We start from the raw sequence: 25000 nt of genomic DNA on the forward strand, positions 1-25000 counted from the left end.
GTGGCACTGGGAGCAGGTGGGTAAAGTGTCTTGCCCAAGGACACAACGGCAGTGACTAAGATGGCGGAAGCGGGAATCAAACCTGCAACCCTCAAGTTGCTGGCACGACCACTCTACCAACCGAGCTATGCCGCCCAGACATTTCCCCGCTCCCGTCAACGTTATCATAAGAAAAAGGGCTGGTCAAAGGTCAAAAAGTAATGATATTGAGTTTGTGTTTATTATCTTAGTAGAGGGACAAGAACAGCACTGTTTGTAAATATTGTTCAATTAAAAATAAAAAAAATCAGAACCAGTCAAAATTGAGTCGCATGATCTTTGAAAAAAACACCAGCAGCAAATGAAAGTGCGTACTCAGAAAAAAGGCAATGCAAACTTTATTTTTTTTTTTTTTTTTACAATTTTCTTACAGTATAATCTTCCTTTTCCTTTTTTTAAACAAACATTCATCCAATAGAAAGTTATGTAAATATTTTTTTTGGGGGGGGGTGTCAAGTTGGGGCTTCACACACTCCATTGAGAACTGGACAGACGGACAAGGAGGACCATATTTTACAGACTAGAAGGCGCACATAAAATCCTTTCATTTTCTCACAACTCGACAGTGCGCCTTATGTACGGGAATAATTCTGGTTGTGCTTACCGACCTCGAAGGAATTTTATTTGGTACATGGTCTGACTACAAGTGCAAAAGTCATAGAGAAGTTTCTTAAGCGCAAAAATGATGACAAAACCTGTGGGGCAGTATTTTCATTTGTACTCAGATTTTATTGACTGTTTATTTAAGAAAATAAATAAAATATCATTATGCCAGCCATCCATCCATTTCCTACCATTTGTGCCTTTTGGAGTCACTGGAGCCTATCTCAGCTGCATTTGGGCGGAAGGTAGGGTGCACCCTGGACAAGTCGCCCCTCATCACAGATATATCATATTGTTTATCATTAATTTAGTTCGAATAGTATGTACTTTATATTTAAGACTACAGGACTATATATTTTATTTGGTACATGGTGTAATGATAAATGTGACCAGTAGATGGCAGTCACACATAAGAGATATGTGTTGACTGCAATATGATGGCTGTCACACATAAGAAATACATGTAGACTGCCATACGACTCAAGTAAACAAAACCAAAATAATGTATGTTCCATTGAAAATATGAAACATTACACACGGCGCTGAAAAATCTATTAAAATGTTTTAGTGCGACTTTGGTAAACTATAAAGCTGCATGGATTGTACTATGCTTCAACATGGGAGTATTATTATTATCACCGACGTCCCACTGGGTGTGAGTTTTTCCTTGCCCTTATTTGGGCTCTGTATCGAGGAAGTTGTTGTGGTTTGTGCAGCCCTTTGAGACACTTGTGATTTAGGGCTATATAAATAAACATTGATTGATTGATATTATTATGGTGTGTGTATAAGGTAAGACATTATCTGGCGTTTTGTTTCGCAATATTATGCAAAAGCAACGTTTCCTACCTTCTGGTGCCTGCTGATGTGTATTTGGGATCTGCATAAGTCCTGAAAATTTGCGCGCCTCCGCCATTGTAGTTCGTGGCGACAACGTAGTCGATAAGCTTCTTCTTTTTCTCTTTCTTCTTGTTATGGGACATTCATTCTCCGCTCTTGCCATTTCTAATATAAAGTAGTGTAAAGTTCTTACTTATGTCTGTCAGTAAACTCGCCATGAAAGCACTAAAACAAACTGGTGTGGTGACTTTACATTATTCACCCAAGAAACTTTAGTTATTAGAGAGTTCCGGTCGGACTGTTTTTCACGGGAAACATTTCGGGTGTTGTTGTTGCACTAGTGAGCCACGGATGAGGAGATGCTGCTCTGTCATTGATTGAAGTAAAGTCTGAATGCTATTAAAACCGTTAGCTCCATCTTTTGACACTTCTCCCACTCCCGTCCTTGCACGCTACACCGCTACAACAAAGATGACGGGGAGAAGACGCTGTGGAAACTGAGCCACGTAAATAAATAAGAGCGGCCACAAAACGGCGCATCCTGAAGAGATTGTCAGAAAGCGACTGGAAGATGATGTGTAAAACATCATCTCTGCAACATTTGGACCAAAGAATCACAATTACGTGTTATGTAGACCACTGGTTTTCAGCCAAGGCACATTTTTTGTGTTGAAAAAATGCGGAGGCAAACCACCAGAAGAAAATAATAAAAAACGAAACTCAGTTGACAGTAAATGGTTGTCTTATTTGGACTTTTTGGCCGTTTTCCTGTGTGTAGTATTTTATTCTTGTCTTGCACTCCTATTTTGGTGGCTTTTTCTCTTTTTTTTTGGTATTTTCCTGAAGCAGTTTCATGTCTTCCTTTGAGCGATACTTCCTGCGTCTACTTTGTTGTCGCAATCAAGAATATTTCAGTTGTTTTTTCCTTCTTTGTGGGGACATTTTTGATTGTCACGTCATGTTCGGATGCAGACGCCGTCTTCGCTCCACAGTAAGTCTTTGCTGTCGTCCAGCATTCTGTTTTTAATTTGTAGTCAATTCAGTTATAGTTTTGTTCTGCATAGCCTTCCCAAAGCTTCAAAGCCTTTTCTTAGGGGCACTCACCTTTTGTTTATTTTTGCTTTAAGCACTAGACACCTTTTTTACCTGCACACTGCCTCCCGCTATTTTTGACATCAACAAAGCAATTAGCTACTGATACAGAAGAGTATTCCACGCTTACTCTGCCAAGCTCTATACAGCACCGACTCTCAACAACAACGCATCATTTGCAGACTATAATTACTGGTTTGCGAAAAATATTTTTAACCAATAGGTGAAATTAGATCATCTCCCAGTGTGCCGCGGCACAGTGGTTGGAAAACACTGATGTAAACCACAAGGAAGTCTTTTACATTTAGAAAAAAAATAATTATATGACTCCTTTACAGTCCTACTGAAAGCCACTACTAGCGACCACGCAGTCTGATAGTTTATATATCAATGATGAAATATTAACATTGCAACACATGACAATACGGCCGCTTTACTTTACTAAATTGCAATTTTAAATTTCCCGCGGAGTTTCTTGTTGAAAACGTCGCGGAATGATGACGAGTGTTTGTGACGTCTCGGGTTGTAGCGGACATATTAGCCCAGCACCACTTGGGCCTAAAAGTCGTCTCTTTTCATCGCATAATTACACAGTATTCTGGACATCTGTGTTGCTGAATCCTTTGCAATTTGTTCAATTAATAATGGAGACGTCAAAGATGAATGCTGTTGGTGGAAAGCGGTGGATTGCAGCTGCCTTTAGCACTGAAACACAGCCGGTGTTTCTTTGTTTGTTGTGAAGCTTTAACACAGGGTTGTCAAGCGAACATGTTTCTCTACGTCAACCAGCAAGTTTTTGGATGGGAAAATTGTGATATGAAGTCTGCTTTTACCGGAGACATCAGTGGATTATGCGACCTCCTCCTGCAGCTGTCAAAAAGGCAGCTGTGATTTTGGCTCCTGCATTGGCTTCTCTCAGAGAACCTGGCGTTCACCGCAGCCCTCCGACTTTCAGGTATGACTTTATAATCTCACTAAAACACTATTAACACAATAAGCAGATAAGGGATTTTCCAGAATTATCCTAGTATATGTGTTAAAAACATCTGAATCGCTCACACTGCCGTCGCCTGGAGCCGTCGCCTTTTCATTTAATTTTTTTAAGTGCTTCACTCTAACTTTCCTCATCCACAAATCTTTCATCCTCGCTCAAATTAATGGGGAACTCCTCGCTTTCTCGGTCCGAATTGCACTTGCTGCTGGTGGCCATGATTGATAAACAATGTTCAGATGTGAGGAGCTCCACAACCCGTGACGTCACGCGCACATCGTCTGCTACTTCCGCTACAGGCAAGGCTTTTTTATTAGCGACCAAAAGTTGCAAACTTTATCGTGGATGTTCTCTACTAAATCCTTTCAGCAAAAATATGGCAATATCGCAAAATGATCTAGTATGACACATAGAATGGAGCTGCTATCCCCGTTTAAATGAGAAAATTCCATTTTAGTAGGCCTTTAATGCGCCTTATAAGCCGGTGCGCCTTTTGTATGAAAATAGACCTGACTAGACCCGCTCACCGGCAGTGCGCCTTTTAATCCGGTGCGCCCTATGGTCCGGAAAATACGGTAAATTGGGTACTTGGAAGAGAAAATCCTGCACAGGTAACTTGATGAAGATGGAGGACTGAAACATGCAAAGCACCAGGAGCTTAGAAATGTGTTATAAAAATATGTAAACGTCAATCCACTTCGTGTTAAAAGTGCGCACCCGGACGCAGATTTACTCCTCCATCATGGCCCACGCCTCCTCGGCTTTCATGTAGTACTGGTTGGCCAAGCGACCCTTCATGGCCTCCGTGGCGGCCTCTGCTGCTTCTGTAAACAAGTCGCCTGCAGGGAAGGAAAAAGCGACAGCGGTCAGACTGCGTCAAGTCTCTTGATGGCGCTGGCGGCTTCACCTGCTTTCTGCGGGTTGGCCGTGAGGTTGAAGCCTCCCTCCTGGAACATGGCCGCCTCTCTGGCCAGCAGGAGGTGACGGGGCTCGTCCTGCATGCCGTCGAACTCGCCGCCTTCGTCGTGGTCGCTCATGTTCAATGCGCTGTCGTACCAGCGGATCGCCTCCTCCCAGTCCTGCTTCCTGTGTGGGGAGGAAGCAATGTACATACAGAATAATGTTGTGCCGGTACCAATAATGTCATTCGATACTTTTTCTTGCTTTTCAAAATAAAGCGGGGAAAAAATGTCATTATTGGCTTTATCTTAACATAAATTCTAATGAAACATCAAAACAATGTTTCTTAATCTTAGGGCCCATTGTTGGGCCGTAAAAAAGATCTGTTTCTCAGCTTTGGTATTACTCAATAGTCCTACACTTTTACACCACTTGTGGGACTAATGAAAATTTCAAACAAACAGAGGAACTACCGTATGTAGCTAAAATCATAAACTATATATATTCAGTGTATATATATATATATATACATATTTAAATTGGCAAAAACACACAAAAATGCAATATTTCCCCCCAAAAACACATTAAACCGTCCTGGACATTTAACTACCTTTTTTCCAGGTTTAAAAATAAAATTCTAGGATTTTCCAGAAATCCTAGTTTTCCTAAGCCCTATTTCCACCCTTTTTTCTGGCACCTTTTTCAATGCATTTCAACCGTATCACCGTCAAAACATTCCTTTTAATCAGGAGAAAAAAACTAAGTTGTTCTTTTGAACAGGAAAAATTCCCAGTTTTCCCGAAATACCGTATTACCATTTCTCAATTCAACATGTTACCACTCGACCGATTTGAAAAACTCCAACACCGACCATTTCAACTCATTCCCACCATTCAAGTTTTTTACCATTTTCAAAAAAATTCCCGCTTTTTCCCGAAATTCACACATTTTTGGGCAATTCCCATTAAAATCAATGGGACGTTCTTCAAAGGTCCACATTTTTCATCTGATTCAAACTGTTCCAACTTCCTAAATATTCAGCCTGCTTGGGAATTGTCTGCTCTACTCCAACAATTCTACAAAAAAAATGTCCAGGATTTCAGTTCAACTTTAGCATTGGAGCATTCACATGCAGTTCCTCCAGGAATTTCCTCATCTAGTTCCACCGTGATTTTACACATTTTCAGATTCAAGTCCAAGTTTGGTAAAATTTCGGGACATTTTTGTTCTTTCAAGGACGGCAGCATGTCAACCCTCCTGAAGCCCTTCCAACAACAACAACAACAACTGGCTTCCTCCAGGGGGCACTCTTCTCCCAAATGAATTTCTCTCACCTGTCTGCAGACAGGTTGACCCCCGTATCAAAAGCTCGGGCCACTACGATCATTGAGGATCGGTCACCGGCTTCCGCGGCCTGCAGCAGATACTTGAATCCTTTCATCCGGTTTCCCGCGTTGTCCTGGAAGTCAGGCAAGAGTCACGTTTTAGGTGAATTCAACCTTCGAATGCGGTGAGAGAATCGGAGAAGCGCACCTCCAGCTCCATGTTTGGCAGGATGTGGTGCGGCAGCTGCAGGCAGCATTGACCCAAGACCACGATGGCCTCCAGCTCCCCGCACTGGGCGGCTCGCTCCAGGTGGAACATGGCCGAGTCCTGATCCCACTGCTCGTCCTTCTCGCAGAAACGCCCAGCCTCGTGGTAGCGCACCATGGCCAGGTGGACCTGGGGAGGAGGAAACCTTCCAATTGACTCGTGGGTGCATTATATATTTCAAAAAGATCAAACACTGAATATACTATAAATATAATACTTTAAAATAAGGACGTCCTTATCAACATTTTTGCCCCGAAGCTGAATTTTACAGTGGCACCTCAACAAGGGAACGCCCAATATGGAGAGGTAGAGACCCTACGGTTCATTACTCATGCTTCGGCGTGTGTTTTGTCGATTTTATTACTCAACATGGATCCAAAAAAAGCCAATATACCAGCCTGGAAGGAAGGAGGGATTTGCTGTGGACTTAGAAATGCGCGAGGAAAGCGCATCCACAAATGCAGCCAAGGTGAATAAGAAGGGGCATCTGTATGGTTGCTGACTTTGCCATCCATCCATCCATTTTTTACCGCTTGTCCCGTTTGGGGTCGCAGGGGGTGCTGGAGCCTATCTCAGTTACATTCGGGTGGAAGGCGGGTACACACTGGACGAGTCGCCACCTCATCACAGGGCCAACACAGATAGACAGACAACATTCACACACTGGAGACCATTTAGTGTTGCCAATCAACCTATCCCCAGGTGCATGTCTTTGGAAGTGGGAGGGGCCTATCCCCAGGTGCATGTCTTTGGAGGTGGGAGGAAGCCGGAGTACCCGGAGGCAACCCACGCGGTCACGGGGGGAGAACATGCAGACTCCACACAGAAAGATCTCGAACGCAGGATCAAACCCAGGACCTTTGTTATACTATAAATTTAATACTTTAAAATAAGGACATCCTTATCAACATTTTTGGCCCGAAACTGAATTTAACAGTGACACCTCAACATGGGCGCGTCCAATATGGAGAGGCGGAGACCCTACAGTGCGTCACATCCTGTTTACGCAGTCCATTACTCATGCTTCAGCGTGTGTTTTGTCAATTTTATTACTCAATATGGATCCAAAAAAAGCCAACATACCAGCCTGGAAGGAAGGAGGGATTTGCTGTGGACTTAGAAATGCGCGAGGAGTACGCCAATGGCGCACGCATTGCTTATTTAGCTCGCAAATACGGAGGAAACGCGTGCTGGAGCCTATCTCAGCTGCATTCGGGCAGAAGGCGGGGTACACCCTGGACAAGTCGCTACCTCATCACAGGGCCAACACAGATAGACAGACAACATTCACACACTAGGGACCATTTAGAGGTGGCATGGCGTAGTGGGTAGAGCGGCCGGCCAGAAAGCTGAGGGTTGCAGGTTCGCTTCCCACCTATTGACATCCAAAAAAATGGCTGCCGTTGTGTCCTTGGGCAGGACACTTCACCCTTTGCCCCCGGTGCCGCTCACACTGGTGGATGAATGATGAATGAATGACAGGTGGTGGTGGGAGGGGCCGTAGGTGCAAACTGGCAGCCACGCTTCCGTCAGTCTACCCCAGGGCAGCTGTGGCTACAGATGTAGCTTACCACCACCATCGTGTGAATGAATGATGGCTTCACACTTCTCTGTGAGTGTTTAGAAAAGCGCGATATAATTATTAATTTAGTGTTGCCAATCAACAAATCTCCAGGTGCATGTTTTTGGAAGCCGGAGTACCCGGAGGGAACCCATGCAGTCACAAATCAATGTTTACTTATATAGCCCTAAATCATGAGTGTCTCAAAGGGCTGCACAAGACACAACCACATCCTCGGCTCATTTCTAAAGACAAATGTTTGGTTTTTCATAATTGTTTAGTAATATCAGGTTTTTGTCACTACATGATGCTTTTAGCCATATTTTTATATTTTCAAAGTTTTTTTTTTAATTATTATTTATTTAAGTTATGTACTATCACTTTCCATCAAGGTCTGATATAATATATAATTCCAACAACGCACCTATGGGAACTCGCTACGTCTCTCAACAGTGCCAAAAAAAGAAAAAAAAAAACATATTCCCTCCCCCGTGGTCTCACCTTTCCCAGGACAGACTGGCCGATGCGCTTCTGCAGCAGGGAGCTGAGTCGCTCCACCTCGGTGGCCACGCAGGAGGATCTGTGCACGTGGGCGCGAGACGAGTGGAAGAAGCTCCACCTCTCCTCCGTCAGCTGGGAGGAAAAACACGGAGGAGTTCATTAACGATTCCTTGGATCACACGCAGGGATGTACTTCCGAGAGGAGTTTGGATGGAGAAACCACACAATAGGCGGGAAGAGGAGCGCACACGCACACACACACACACACACACACACACACACACACACACACACACACACACACACGCACACTGGAAACACAAAAGGTAGGTGGTTGTGTTGCTTAGAACCAAATTTTAAAGGCCTACTGAAATGAGATGTTCTTATTTAAACGGGGATAGCAGCTCCATTCTATGTGTCATACTTCATCATTTCACCATATTATCATATTTTTGCTGAAAGGATTTAGTAGAGAACATCGACGATAGTTTGCAACTTTTGGTCGCTAATAAAAAAGCCTTGCCTGTAGCGGAAGTAGCAGACGATGTGTGCGTGACGTCACGGGTTGTGGAGCTCCTCACATCTGAACATTGTTTACAATCATGGCCACCAGCAGCAAGAGCGTTTCGGACCGAGAAAGCGACAATTTCCCCATTCATTTGAGTGAGGATGAAAGATTCGCGGATGAGGAGAGTTAGAGTGAATAATAAAGAAGAAGAAAAAAGAGGACAGTGGGAGCGATTCAAATATTATTAGACACATTTACTAGGATAATTCTGGAAAATCCCTTATCTGGTGATCGTGTTACTAGTGTTGTAGTTAGATTATTTGGTACCTGAAAGTCGAAGGGGTGTGGCCACGGGTGTGGTGACCGCCAGTGTCTCCGGCGGGAGGAGGTAAGAGAGTACGCAGCTCATGTCTATGATAAGAGCCGACTTATTACCACAATTCTCTCACCGAAACCTGCCGGTTGACATGTGGTCGGGAACCATATTCGCTTGACCGCTCTGTTCCATTGTAAAGCTTCACCTTCGAGAATATAAACAAGGAAACACCGGCTGTGTTTGTGTTGCTAAAGGCAGCCGCAATACACCGCTTCCCACCTACATCTTTCTTCTTTGACGTCTCCATTATTAATTGAACAAATTGCAAAAGTTTCAGCAACACAGATGTCCAGAATACTGTGGAATTATGCAATTAAAGCAGACTACTTATAGCTGGGATCGGGCTGGGAAAAATGTCCGCTACAATCCGAGACGTCACGCACACGGGTCATCATATTGACGTTTTCAACAGGATACCTCGCGGGAAATTTAAAATTGCAATTTAGTAAACTAAAGCGGCCGTATTGTCATGTGTTGCAATGTTAATATTTCATCATTGATGTATAAACTATCAGACTGCGTGGTCGCTAGTAGTGGCTTTCAGTAGGACTTTAATGTTAGTGCAACCCGCGAGTTTTATATGAATAGCGCTTGACAGCGTTGTGTTATTTGGGTCCAAAATGGCTCTTTCAACGTTCTGGGTTGCCTACCCCTGCGTGAGTGGAAAAGCGGCAAATGTTTGAAAGCGACAGAGACGTTGCCATGGAGACGAGGGTTTTCTTACGTGCCTGGCTGCAGTCACACCGCGACACCTGTCCGTCAGTGATAACAGTCCCCGATAACTTGAACCAATTCAAACCGTTATTTGTAGAGATGTCCGATAATATCGGACTGTCGATATTATCGGCCGATAAATGCCTTAAAATGTAATATCGGAAACCATCGGTATCGGTTTCAAAAAGTTAAATGTATTACTTTTTAAAACACGGCGGTACACGGACGTAGGGAGAAGTACAGAGTGCCAATAAACCTCAAAGGGACTGCCTTTGCGGGCCGGCCCAATCACATAATATCTACAGCTATCACACACACACACAAGTGAATGCAAGGCATACTTGGTCAACAGCCATACAGGTCACACTGAGGGTGGCCGTATGAACAACTTTAACACTGTTACAAATATGCGCCACACTGTGAACCCACACCAAACAAGAATGACAAACACAATTCGGGAGAACATCCGTAACACAACAGTGTCAGGTTTGCCCCTGACAGTTTGTTTGTGTTGTAGTTTTGTCCTCTGTGTGTGTAGTATTTCCTGTCAGCGCTCTTATTTTGTTGGTTTCCTGTCTTTCTCCCTGAGCGCTGTTTCCCCTCAACTGCGGCTGATTGGCACCTGGCCACACCTGGTGTAAATCAGCCCACTCCTATTTTTACCTGCTTTTGTCTCCAGTCCGTGCTGGATTATTGTCGCTTCTGCATTGTCGCTCCCGTCGTGTCAATATCAGTTCTACTTGTCCTTCCTACTGGGCTTGTCGTTGCAGCGTAGCGGTAAGCTATATTCGTTAGATGTTTATAGCTTACTGTTTTTTGTTCCCTGCTTCCAGTTTGTTTTCATATTACAAGTACGACTTCTGTTTTCCTGCTCGCTACCCGCTAGCTTCCACGCTAGACCCTTTTGTTTTTGCTAGCTTCCATGCTAGGCTCCTTTTGTTTTGTAGCTCCCATGCTAGCTTTTTTAGTTTGTTATCCGCCTCGTGCGTGCTTTTTGTTTGTACCCTTTTGTTTGGTTTTGTCTTGTGTTTTATTAAACCATGTTCTCCTATTCAATGCCTGCCTCCTTCTCTGCACCTTGGGGTTCGTCCCAAACTAACTCTGACAAACAGAACAAATACCCAGAACCCCTTGCAGCACTAACTCTTCCGGGACGCTACAATATACACTCCCCTCTAAAAAATATTTTCTTGCGGCCAAGCCTCACCCAGTCTCTGTGTCCAGTGGTCCCCAGGTGAATTGAGTTTGAGGCCCCTGACTTTGACCGACTGAATTTTTTTTTTTGGAGACTTCCTTTTTATTGTCATTCAAATTTGAACTTTACAGAACAGATAAGAACGGAATTTTGTTGCATTTGCTCATGGTAGTGCAGGATAAAAGAACAATAAGGTGCAGATATAGATAAATAGATTACTGTACAGATAAATATATTGCACTTTTGCATATGCATCCACGTTTATGGATGTATGTTATATTGTCTTTATAGTCCAGCCAGTTAATCCATTTTTGGGGGGAATTGAGGGGATTATTTTAATGCATTCAAGAGTTTTACGGACTGAGGAAAGAAGTTGTTACAGAACCTGGAGGTTCTGCTACGGAACCTCTTTCTAGAGTCCGGCAGTGAAAACAGTCCTTGGTGGGGGTGGGAGGAGTCTCTGCAGATTTTCTGAGCCCTGGTCAGGCAGCGGCTTTTTTGCGATCTCCTGGATAGGAGAACGAGGAGTCCTGGTGATCTTTTTCCGACGTCCTCACCACTCTCTGCAGAGACTTCCAGTCTGAGGCACTGCGGGCTCCAGTAAAGACAGAGATGCTGTCAGTCAGTAGGCTCTCTACAGTGCCTCTGTAGGCACTATAGAGAGAATAAAGAAGAAGGAGTACAATCTTTGGGCAGAGCGTGGTGCTGGACTGTACAGACAGTACTATGGCCATGTCTCTCCTCGGATCTGAGTCCATATTTAATTCTGTCTCTGTTCAATTCTTTGCCTTTTGTCTTGTTTAATAAATGTCATCAGTGTTTGAACCTGAAAACATTATTTCTTAATATCGAAATAAAAACATACTTGCACTGCACTTTTGTTGGATGTGTCTTTAAGGCACACACACTCAGGCTCCCAAAGCCAAATTTTAATTATTTTAATTTTAAGAACATTTTAATTTCCCCTCAAGGAATAATAAAGTATGTCTGATTCTTATTCTGAAATCTACTTTTGTTCGCCAAGTAAAACCTTAATCGCTTTTAATTGGAGTTGTGAATGAATTTAAGCAAAGTAGGAATGATTCATTATGAATTGAATATTTTTACAGCTGGAGCCTACAAAACTGTTTACGACTCTCCTGAATACGGTTTTTAACATTAAGAATTCGCCATAGACATGAGATTGGGAGGGGGGGGGGGGGGGTCACCCACATCTGTGGTCCTCTCCAAGGTTTCTCATAGTCATTCACATTGACATCCCACTGGGTTGTGAGTTTTTCCTTGCCCTTATGCGGGCTCTGAACCGAGGATGTCGTTGTGGCTGGCGCAGCCCTTTTAGACACTTGTGATTTAGGGCTGTATAAATAAACATTGATTGATTGATGGTTTACCGGTGTGGGTGGCACTTAGAGCAGGTGGGTCAAGGCCCAAGGACACAACAGCAGTGACTAGGATGGCATCGAACCTGTAACCCTTAAGTTGCTGGCACCGCCATTATACCAACTGAGCTGTACCGCCCGTGACACTTTTATGAGCTGGTCCCTGATGGATCCTAAGTGTGTGCAGTCAAGACTGAAGTGGGGCCCTGCATGCTGGGTATGAACTACAAATGGAACTTGCCTTTTCACTAATGATGTAGGGGGGGTGTATATTGTGGAGTTAGTGCTGCAAGGGGTTCTGGGTATTTGTTGTGTTTGTCAGAGTTAGTTTGGGACGAACCCCAAGATGCAGAGAAGGAGGCAGGCGTTGAATAGGAGAACATGATTTAATTAAACACTAAGACAAAACCGAACAAAAGGGTACAAAAAGAAAGCGCGCACGAGGCGGATAACAAACTAAAAGAGCTAGCATGGGAGCTAGCAAAAACAAGACGGTCTAGTGTGGAATCTAGCGGGTAGCGAGCTGGAAAACAGAAGTCGTACTTGTAATATGAAAACAAGACTATCACGAGTAATAAGACATGCACTGATTGGTTCCTGCAAAGCAACCACCTTCCTCTCAAAAGGGAAGACAAACAACAGCAGGAGTGGGATGATCGATTTCAGTGACGTTATAAATGATTCCTTTTGCACACCGGCGTCTCCAATGTTCCTTTACCCGTTTAAAACTGTCCTCGTCCGACTCGGAATAATGTCTTTGGTAGCGTTGGCGAGCCTACAGCGTGTGGCGATAAACACATGCGTCAAAGAAAGAAACCAACAAAAAAACCAAAAACACTGCAAGGTTCAATCCAGGTGGACAAATGAAGGTGAAATACAAAAACAGCAACAAGAGAAGATAAAAAATAAGTAAAGCTAACAATGACTCTTTAGGGGTGTCCAACATGCGGCCCAGGGTGCTTCGCAGTTTCACTTATCTATATACCTGATTTATTTATTCATTCTATTGTTTTATTGGTGTGGATTAACTACGATCGAAGTATTGGACAGGACGTCGAAATGTGTAAATAAAGTTGTACTTTATCTAAGAAAAAAATGTGGATACAAAGGATCCTTATATCTTGTTATCTGTATTCATTCATCACCCGTAGGCTCGTAATGCTCGGTCTCATCACCCACAATGCACCTGCTCCCGCTCCTTTTCTTACATCCGGTTTGACGCAATGCATTGTGGATAATGCAGTATTTTAGTTAGGCTATAACAGGGGTCACCAAGGCGGTGCCCGCGGGCACCAGGTCGCCCGTAAGGACCAGATGAGTCGCCCGCTGGCCTGTTCTAAAAATAGCTCAAATAGCAGCACTTTCCAGTGAGCTGCCTCTATTTTTTAAATTGTATTTATTTACTAGCAAGCTGGTCGCGCTTTGCTTGACATTTTTAATTCTAAGAGAGACAAAACTCAAATATAATTTGATGAAAATACAAGAAAATATTGTAAAGACTTGGTCTTCACTTGTTGAAATAAATTCATTTATTTTTTTACTTTACTTCCTATTACTTTCAGAAATACAATTTTAGAGAAAAAATACAACCTTAAATATTATTTTAGGATTTTTAAACACATATACCTTTTTACCTTTAAATTCCTTCCTCTTCTTTCCTGACAATTTAAATCAATGTTCAAGTAAATTATTTTTTTTATTGTAAATAAATAATAAATACATTTTAATTGAATTCTTCATTTTAGCTTCTGTTTTTTCGACGAAGAATATTTGTGAAATATTTCTTCAAACTTATTATGATTAAAATTAAAAATAATTATTCTGGCAAATCTAGAAAATCTTTAGAATCAAATTTAAATATTATTTCCAAGTCTTTTGAATGTCTTTTAAAAATTTAGTTCTGGAAAATCTAGAAGAAATAATGATTTGTCTTTGTTAGAAATATAGCTTGGTGCAATTTGTTATATATTCTAACAAAGTGAAGATTGGATTTTAACCTATTTAAAACATGTCATCAAATTTCCAAAATTAATCTTAATCAGGAAAAATTACTAATGATGTTCCTTAAATTCTTTTTTGAATTTTTTCAAAGAGATTCGAATGAGCTAGATTTTCTCTTCTTTTTTTCGGTTGAATTTTGAATTTTAAAGAGTCGAAATTGAAGATAAACTATGTTTCAAAATTTAATTTTCATATTTTTTCGTGTTTTCCCCTCTTTTAAACCGTTCAATTAAGTGTGTTTTCATCATTTATTCTCTACAAAAATACCTTCCGTAAAAGGAAAAAAAATGTACGATGGAATGACAGACAGGAATACCCATTTTATATATGTATATATATATACTGTGTATATATATATATATATATATATATATATATATATACCACTTACACTGGTTTGATTTGTTTTCTATTTTATAGCCCAGGGGTCAGCAACCTTTTTGAAAGCAAGACCTACTTCTTGGGTACTGATTCATGCCAAGGGCTACCAGTTTGATACACACTTCAATAAATTGTCAGAAATTGCCAATTTGCTCAATTTACCTGTAATAAATAAATCTACACATATATACATATATATATATATATATATATATATATATATATATATATATATATATATGGTTATGTGGGCTCTGAACCAAGGATGTGCAGCCCTTTGAGACACTTGTGATTCAGGGCTATATAAATAAACATTGATTGATTGATTGATATATATATATGTATATATATATATATATATATATATATATAATATATATATAATAATATATATATGTATATATACAAATAAATCTACATATATATATATATATATATATATATATATATATATATATATATATATATATATATATATATATATTTATATTTATTAGAAGGTAAATTGAGCAAATTGGCAATTTCTGACAATTGTTTTAAGTGTGTATCAAACTGGAAGCCCTTTGCATTAATCAGTAGCCAAGAAGTAGCTCTTGGTTTCAAAAAGGTTGGTGACCCCTGGGCTATAAAATAGAAAACAAATCAATCCAGTGTAATTTTTCATAAATAATCAATATCAAATACATGTATAAATCAAATCAATTCACTTTTAACTCTTTAGCTGTAAATAATAATAGATCAATTTATCAGCAATTAAAGGCCTACTGAAATGAGATGTTCTTATTTAAACGGGGATAGCAGGTCCATTCTATGTGTCATATTTCATCATTTTGTGATATTGCCATATTTTTGCTGAAAGGATTTAGTAGAGAACATCCACCATAAAGTTCAAAACTTTTGGTCGCTAATAAAAAAGCCCTGCCTGTACCGGAAGTAGCAGACGATGACGTCACCCGTCCTCACATCCTCACATTGTTTTTAATGGGAGCTGTCACGTCTAATTTCTTCCCCCCGAAGACATTTGGCGGGACAGCCCCTCCAATGCCTGAAGGACCCCAATGAGGGCGTGATAATACCAAGTTCTATGACTCTTAAGGGTTACAGCTGCAAAATTAGCGAAGCAAAAGTAGCTTGAAAGGTTAGCATGCTGGAATGCTAATATTTTTTCCTCACCTTTATTTTTCACCAATGACAATCAGCCAATTATATTGCTTTTAAAACAGGCAGCTGTGTGGGCCGCTTTAAGGTCCTTCCACCCTCATTGGTGTCCTTCAGGCATTAGAAGAGCTGTCACGCCAAATGTCTACCGGGGTGAAGGTTTTTGTTGGGGGGGGAAGAAATTTGGCGTGACAGAGCTTCCAACAAAAAAAGCTATTCGGAGCGAGAAAACGACAATTTCCCCATTAATTTGAGCGACAATGAAAGATTTGTGTTTGAGGATATTGATAGCGACGGACTAGATAAAAATAAAAAAAACGCGATTGCATTGGGACGGATTCAGATGTTTTTAGACACATTTACTAGGATAATTCTGGGAAATCCCTAATCTTTCTATTGTGTTGCTAGTGTTTTAGTGAGATTAAATAGTACCTGATAGTCGGAAGGGTGTATCCACGGGTGTCTTGAGGACAGTGTCTGATGGAAGTCGACGGCAGCTGTATGGACGGCACAAGCTCAGCTGATCTCCGGTAAGTGGCGACTTTTTACCACAATTTTCTCACCGAAAACTGCCGGTTGACATTTGGTCGGGATCCATGTTTGCTTGACCGCTCTGAGCCATAGTAAAGCTTCACTTCCAGGAATTTTAAACAAGGAATCACCGTGTGTTTGTGTGGCTGAAGGCTAAAGCTTCCCAACTCCATCTTTCTACTATGACGTCTCCATTATTAATTGAACAAATTGCAAAACATTCAGCAACACAGATGTCCAGAATACTGTGGAATTATGAAGTTAAAGCAGACGACTTTTAGCTGTGTGTGTGTGCAGCGCTAATATTTCCTAACAGTCTGTGACGTCATCATTCCGCGACGTTTTCAACAAGAAACTCCCGGGAAATTTAAAATTGCAATTTAGTAAAGTAAAGCGGCCGTATTGTCATGTGTTGCAATGTTAATATTTCATCATTGATATATAAACTATCAGACTGTGTGGTCGCTAGTAGTGGCTTTCAGTAGGACTTTAAATCTAGCATGCAAATTATGAATGATCATCACACATGAACTATACAACCCATAAGTTATTGGCTTTATTTGACCAAAACAATCAAATCAAAATAAGCACTATATAAAATACAAATATTTTGTACAAACCCTGTTTCCATATGAGTTGGGAAATTGTGTTAGATGTAAATATAAACAGAATACAATGATTTGCAAATCCTTTTCAAGCCATATTCAGTTGAATATGCTACAAAGACAACATATTTGATAGTGCAATTCCCCTTTAACCCTTGTGTAATGTTCATATTGTTGTTACCCAGCCAGGGTTTGTGGGTCTGATGTACCCGTTGCATTTTGTGGCTTTTGATGCCTCGCCATCAAACACTTTTATGTTAAAATCCTGAACAGATGTTTATTGGGATAATCATCAATCCATCAATATTTACTTATACAGCCCTAAATGACTAGTGTCTCAAAGGGCTGCACAAACCACTACCACATCCTCGGTAGGCCCACATAAGGGCAAGGAAAACTCACACCTAGTGGGATGTCGGTGACAATGATGAATGATAAGGTAAACATCTGTTCAGTATTTGAACATAAAAGTGTTTGATGGTGAGGCATTAAAAGCCACAAAATGCAACGGGTCCATCAGACCCACAAACGCTGGCTGAGTAACAACAATATGAACGTTGCACAGGAAAATTTCTCTGCCAGTTACTTTTTCTTTTGTGTTTCTGCACCTGAGGTTCCCACACAAGATTGCAATGTTGTTTGTCTGCTCTCATTTTTTCGCACATTTCACCCTTTTGATGTTCTGTGTACCGTATTTCCTTGAATTGCCGCTGGGGCGCTAATTCATTTAAAACCTCTTCTCACTCCGGCGTTTACCAAAGGCATGCGGTAAAGGCAAGCATGCGCTAATTATTTTAAAACCTCTTCTCACTCCGGCGTTTACCAAAGGCATGCGGTAAATTTAGGCCTGCGCTTATAAATTTAAGTGTGATGTAAGGATACCATCATGAAAAGCACATTTAATAAAAAAAAACATTATTATAGTCTTACCTTTACTTATAAATGAAGTCCATGTGCAGCTCCTTCTGATCAAAAGCATTGATAACTTGTTTATAGAAGTCTTCCTTATCTTTCTTCAGTTTTAAAAGTCTCTCTGTCTCGATGGAGATCTTCCTTTATTACCTCCTGCTTCGATTAAAAGTCCAGTTTAGAAAACTGTTTTATTTTACATATGTAGTCCTCCATGTTAAAAGTGCAAGCGAAAGGAAAAAAATAAAGAATCGCTGCTCACTCTTGCTGCTTGTTGTCACTTCTTCTGCAGCCGAGTAGTCGCAAGAAGGATCACTAGCGCCCTCTACCACCAGGAGGCGGGAGTCATTTAATGACTCATATTTGACACACGCAGCTACGGTATATTAATAAAACATAGCTGCTTACTGTTCTTTTTAGCATATTCAATAGCTTGGACCTTAAATCCTACTGAATAGCTCTTAATCTTCTTCCCTTTATGCGATTTCCAATTATTGAAATCAGCCTCCTCCATTTTGAAAATGATGACGGTTGAAGTGTCACTCGTGACGTGACGAGTTTGACCCGGTGGAAATTCTAGGCATATGCTAATTATTTTGCGAAACGAGTTTGACCCGGCATCAATTATAGACATGCGCTAATAAAAAAAACATTTTGCGAAACGAGTTTGACCCGGCGTTAATCCTGAGCCGGCGGTAATGCTAAACATGCGCTAATTATTTTGCGAAACGAGTTTGCCCCGGCAGTAATTCTAGGAAGGCGCATACTATATACCCTGCGGCAATTCAAAGAATTTGTTCAATTAATAATGGAGACTTCAAAGAAGAATGCTGTTGGTGGAAAGCGGTGGATTGCAGCTGCCTTTAGCAACCGAAACACAGCCGGTGTTTCTTTTTTTGTTGTGAAGCTTTAACACAGAGCGGTCAAGCGAACATGTTTCTCTACGTCAACCAGCAAGTTTTTGGATGGGAAAATTGTGATATCAAGTCGGCTGTTACCGGAGACTTGAGTGGATTATGTGACCTCCTACTGTAGCTGTCAGAAAGGCAGCTGTGATCTTGGCTCCTCCATTGGCTTCTCTGAGAGACACTGGCGGTCAACGCAGCCCTCCAACTTTCAGGTATGACTTTATAATCTCACTAAAACACTATTAACACAATAAGCAGATCAGGGATTTTCCAGAATTATCCTAGTAAATGTGTATAATAACATCTGAATCGCTCACACTGCAGTCGCCTGGAGCCGTCGCCTTTTCTTTTCTTTCTTTTTTTAGTGCTTCACTCTAACTTTCCTCATCCAGGAATCTTTCATCCTCGCTCAAATTAATGGGGAACTCCTCGCTTTCTCGATCCGAATTGCACTTGCTGCTGGTGGCCAGGATTATAAACAATGTGGGGATGTGAGGAGCTCCACAACCCGTGATGTCACGCACACATCGTCTGCTACTTCCGCTACAGGCAAGGCTTTTTTATTAGCGACCAAAAGTTGCGAACTTTATCATGGATGTTCTCTACGAAATCCTTTCAGCAAAAATATGGCAATATGGTGAAATGATGAAGTATGACACATAGAATGGAGCTGCTATCCCCGTTTAAATAAGAACATCTCATTTCAGTCGGCCTTTAAAATTGTTTGACTGGACACCCCTGCTTCACACGCTACATTTGACTACTTACACTTACCAAGCTCAAAAAGGTTCATAAACTTTTAAATTTTCTACTAGTCAGACAGTTGTTTTGATAGAATAAATTGACTTTGTAACAATGTAAAAGTACAAGTACACACACAGGTCATGTCTTGACTGTGTAATAATGCAGTGTGTGATGTATTCACCCCGTCCACGTGGTCGTTGGGGTCGCCCTCACTCCTCTTCTCGCTTGGGTAGCCACTGTCCCCGCCGCTGTCTGAGTCCTGCGCACGTAAAGCACCCCGATATTCACAAAATGTCTTTTACCATGAATTGATTAACGTGGACCCCGACTTAAACAAGTGGAAAAACTTATTGGGGTGTTACCATTTAGTGGTCAATTGTACGGAATATGTACTGTACTGTGCAATCTACTAATAAAAGTATCAATCAATCAATCAAACTCATTAGACTGCACCTAATAAAAAAAATATAATTATTGCTCACCTTGTGCTCGCCTGTGTTGTCAATTCTTTCCTGCTCGAACATGCCAGTGAAAGACAAACCTGCCAAAAAGCAGAGAAACATTATGTGCTGTGTTCATGGTGGCTGGGACATATGGAAGAATCCAGACTTTGTGAACAAAAAGGCAGACGTATATTGAATATATAAAGGGAAAGACACATGCTGAATGAGAAATCCCTGCATATGTTATATTATTATTTTATTTTTCTATATTTTACATATTGTGTTGAAGTTTGGGGAAATGTTTATAAAACAAACACAGACCCAGGAATAAAACTTCAAAAAAGGATCATTAGAATAATACACAAAGTGTGCTACTATGAACATACCAATCCATTATTTATAAGTTCTAATGTATTAGAATTTTCAGACATTGTGTTTTTGAAAACAATAGAAATTATGTTTCATGTAAAGAACAGCAGCCTTCCAGCTTGTATTCTTAGGTTATTTCAATTAGGAGGAGAAAACTGTAATTTACGGGGATATAGATTTTTAAAATATGTAAAGTACAAACCCCGTTACCATATGAGTTGGGAAATGGTGTTAGATGTAAATATAAACAGAATACAATGATTTGCTAATCCTTTTCAACCCATATTCAGTTGAATATGCTACAAAGACAACATATTTCATGTTCAAACTCATAAACTTTATTTATTTTTTTTGCAAATAATAATTAACTTTGAATTTCATGGCCGCAACTCGTGCCAAAGTAGTTGGGAAAGGGCATGTTCACCACTGTGTTACATCACCTTTTCTTTTAACAACACTCAATAAACGTTTGGGAACTGAGGAAACTAATTGTTGAAGCTTTGAAAGGGAAATTCTTTCCCATTCTTGTTTTATGTAGAGCTTCAATTGTTCAACAGTCCGGGGTCTCCACTGTTGTATTTTACGCTTCATAATGCGCCACACATTTTCCATGGGAGACAGGTCTGGACTGCAGGCAGGCCAGGAAAGTACCCGCACTCTTTTTTTACCAAGCCACGCTGTTGTAACACGTGCTGAATGTGGCTTGGCATTGTCTTGCTGAAATAAGCAGGGGCGTCCATGAAAAAGACGGCGCTTAGATGGCAGTATATGTTGTTCTAAAAGCTGTATGTACCTTTCAGCATTAATGGTGCCTTCACAGATGTGTAAGTTACCCATGTCTTGGGCACTAATACACCCCCATACCATCACACATGTGTAAGTTACCCATGCCTTGGGCACTAATACACCCCCATACCATCACACATGCTGGCTTTTACACTTTGTGTCCATAACAGTCTGGATGGTTCGCTTCCCTTTTTGTCCAGATGACACGATGTTGAATAATTCCAAAAACAATTTGAAATGTGGACTCGTCAGACCACAGAACACTTTTCCACTTTGCATCAGTCCATCTTAGATGATCTCGGGCCCAGAGAAGCCGGCTGCGTTTCTGGATGTTGTAGATAAATGGCTTTGGCTTTGCATAGTAGAGCTTTAACTTGCACTTACAGATGTGGCGACGAACTGTATTTAGTGACAGTGGTTTTCTGAAGTGTTCCTGAGCCCATGCGGTGATATCCTTTAGAGATTGATGTTGGTTTTTAATACGTCTGAGGGATCAAAGGTCACGGTCATTCAATGTTGGTTTCCGGCCATGCCGCTTATGTGGAGTGATTTCTCCAGATTCTCTGAACCTTTTGATGATATTATGGAGCGTAGATGTTGAAATCCTTAAATTTCTTGCAATGTCACTTTGAGAAAGGTTGTTCTTAAACTGTTTGACTATTTGCTCACGCAGTTGTGGACAAAGGGGTGTACCTCGCCCCATCCTTTCTTGTGAAAGACTGGAAAGCTGTTTTTATAGCCAATCATGGCACCCACCTGTTCCCAATTAGCCTGCACACCTGTGGGATGTTCCAAATAAGTGTTTGATGAGCATTCCTCAGCTTTATCAGTATTTATTGCCACCTTTCCCAACTACTTTGGCACGTGTTGCGGCCATGAAATTCTAAGTTAATGATTATTTGCACAAAAAAAAGAAAATTTATGAGTTTGAACATGAAATATGTTGTCTTTGTAGCATATTCAACTGAATATGGCTTGGAAAGGATTTGCAAATCATTGTATTCTGTTTATATTTACATCTAACACAATTTCCCAACTCATATGGGAACGGGATCTGTAGTAATTACTTTCATTACATTGATTTTTTTTTTTTAACGTTCATGTTCCAGGCAATTTAATTTTCAGTGAAGGTTTAGGATATGCAAATATAAGCTTTGGCTTCAGCCTATTCCTTTTTCGGTCATTCTTTTTAAATGATATATGAGTTGTACTTGTATAGCGCTTTTCTACCTTCAAGGTACTCAAAGCGCTTTGACACTACTTCCACATTCACACACTGATGGAGGGAGCTGCCATGCAAGGCGCCAACCAGCACCCATCAGGAGCAAGGGTGAAGTGTCTTGCTCAGGACACAACGGACGTGACGAGGTTGGTACTAGGTGGGATTTGAACCTGGGACCCTCGGGTTGCGCACGGCCACTCTCCCACTGCGCCACGCCGTCCCTTTTCTGTTCTTTTGTGTGTGTATGACTGTTGATATGAATAACCTGTACTGTTAAACTGATCACACAAAATGGTTGATTGATTATATGACCGAAATAAACTTATTTCATTCATTCAGGTACCAGCGGGGGAGCGCCCCATGTATCCGTGCGCCACCAAGGGCGAGCAGGGGACGGAGTCGGCGTCGCTCATGCTCTCGTCCGCGGACGACGTCTCGGACAGGCGGGTTAACAGCGGCGGCCCCCGGCTCCCGGACATGGTGCGGACGCGGGGGGAGCCGCACTGTTCCTCGCAGCCCCTCAGCACGGTTTTAGCCGATTTCTAGGAGAAAACAAGAATGAAGAGTTGGGAGGCAGAACGTGGAGCTGCTTGGACTTGGGGACATTTGTGGCCTACAGCTAGCTGCATATTAAAAATATATATACACATGTACCAGTTGTGCTCATAAGTTTACATACCCAGGGCAAATTTACAAACCCCGTTTCCATATGAGTTGGGAAATGGTGTTAGATGTAAATATAAACAGAATACAATGATTTGCAAATCCTTTTCAAGCCATATTCAGTTGAATATGCTACAAAGACAACATATTTCATGTTCAAACTCATAAACACTTTCTTTTTTTTCAAATAATCATCAACTTTAGAATTGGATGCCAGCAACACGTGACAAAGAAGTTGGGAAAGGTGGCAATAAATACTGAGAAAGTTGAGGAATGCTCATCAAACACTTATTTGGAACATCCCACAGGTGTGCAGGCTAATTGGGAACAGGTGGGTGCCATGATTGGCTATAAAAACAGCTTACATGAAATGCTAAGTCATTCACAAACAAGGATGGGGTGAGGGTCACCACTTTGTAAGCAAATTGTCGAACAGTTTTAGAACAACCTTTCTCAAAGTGCAATTGCAATAAATTTAGGGATTTCAACATCTACGCTCCATAATATCATCAAAAGGTTCAGAGAATCTGGAGAAATCACTCCACGTAAGCGGCATGGCCGGAAACCAACATTGAATGACCGTGACCTTCCATCCCTCAGACGGCACTGTGTCAAAAACCGACATCAATCTCTAAAGGATATCACCACATGGGCTCAGGAACACTTCAGAAAACCACTGTCACTAAATACAGTTGGTTGCTACATCTGTAAGTGCAAGTTAAAGCTCTACTATGCAAAGCGAAAGCCATTTATCAACAACATCCAGAAACACCGCCGGCTTTGCTGGCCCTAAGCTCATCTAAGATGGACTGATGCAAAGTGGAAAAGTGTTCTGTGGTCTGACGAGTCCTCTTTTCAAATTGTTTTTGGAAATATTCGACATGGTGTCATCCGGACCAAAGGGGAAGTGAACCATCCAGACTGTTATGGACAAAAAGTGTAAAAGCCAGCATGTGTGATGGTATGGGGGTGCATTAGTGCCCAAGGCATGGGTAACTTACACATCTGTGAAGGCACCATTAATGCTGAAAGGTACATACAGGTTTTAGAACAACATACACTGCCATCTAAACGCCGTGTTCTTCATGGACGCCCCTGCTTATTTCAGCAAGACAATGCCAAGCCACATTCAGCACGTGTTACAACAGCGTGGCTTCGTAAAAAAAGAATGCGGGTACTTTCCTGGCCCACCTGCAGTCCAGACCTGTCTCCCATGGAAAATGTGTGGCGCATTATGAAGCATAAAATAGGACAGCGGAGACCCCGGACTGTTGAAGGACTGAAGCTCTACATAAAACAAGAATGGGAAAGAATTCCACTTTCAAAGCTTCAACAATTAGTTTCCTCAGTTCCCAAACGTTTATTGAGTGTTGTTAAAAGAAAAGGTGATGCAACACAGTGGTGAACATGCCCTTTCCCAACTACTTTGGCACGTGTTGCAGCCATGAAATTCTAAGTTAATTATTATTTACAAAAAAAAAAAAAATTAAGTTTATCAGTTTGAACATCAAATATGTTGTCTTTGTAGCATATTCAACTGAATATGGCTTGAAAAGGATTTGCAAATCATTGTATTCTGTTTATATTTACATCCAACACAATTTCCCAACTCATATGGAAACGGGGTTTGTACATTAGATTGAAAAGTGGTCCCGGAGGGCGCTAATTACCAGCAGTTTGTTGGTGCAGTCCAGCTGCTGCTTCTCGGGTGGGGAGAGGTCAAAGGGCGTCAGGCCCATGCTCTTGCAGATTTTGTTGCACAGGTGGGAGTGGAAGAACAGCGCCATGCCTCGAACGCCTAAAAAAAAAAAAGGGCATTAAAGGGTATTTGGAAGCTCCAAAAAAAAGGTATGGCGTACCCAGATTTCCATCGCCAAAGTCAGTCCCCTTTTCTGTGTGGATCTGCGGGTCGGTGTAAAGGTCGCCTACGCCCTGGATGTCAACCACGATCAGCTGGTGACCCGAACGCTCAAATGTGAAGTGACTGA

At 41.3% G+C, this 25000-nt stretch overlaps 1 protein-coding gene across 3 annotated transcripts in view; it reads right to left on the reverse strand.

Annotated features, from left to right (window-relative positions):
- Positions 1-354: 354 nt before the first annotated feature.
- Positions 355-25000, reverse strand: part of LOC133557180 (eukaryotic elongation factor 2 kinase-like) — a 50680-nt gene continuing 26034 nt past the window's right edge. For 2 of the 3 annotated variants that reach the window (XM_061907445.1, XM_061907444.1), the window contains 11 exons: positions 24872-25000; positions 24683-24810; positions 22693-22891; positions 20012-20070; positions 19711-19788; positions 13011-13067; positions 8121-8252; positions 5999-6187; positions 5800-5924; positions 4473-4651; positions 355-4404 (listed from right to left, as the gene is read on the reverse strand). The exon at positions 24872-25000 is cut by the window's right edge and continues 4 nt beyond it. In XM_061907445.1, coding sequence (XP_061763429.1) covers positions 4295-4404; positions 4473-4651; positions 5800-5924; positions 5999-6187; positions 8121-8252; positions 13011-13067; positions 19711-19788; positions 20012-20070; positions 22693-22891; positions 24683-24810; positions 24872-25000 — 1385 coding nt within the window. In that variant the 3' untranslated portion in view covers positions 355-4294. The remainder of the gene's footprint in view (positions 4405-4472; positions 4652-5799; positions 5925-5998; positions 6188-8120; positions 8253-13010; positions 13068-19710; positions 19789-20011; positions 20071-22692; positions 22892-24682; positions 24811-24871) is intronic. The other variant, XM_061907446.1, reaches the window with a different exon arrangement.

This window comes from Nerophis ophidion, linkage group LG08 (assembly GCF_033978795.1).
Source record: "Nerophis ophidion isolate RoL-2023_Sa linkage group LG08, RoL_Noph_v1.0, whole genome shotgun sequence".
Classification (NCBI taxonomy): Eukaryota; Metazoa; Chordata; class Actinopteri; order Syngnathiformes; family Syngnathidae; genus Nerophis; species Nerophis ophidion.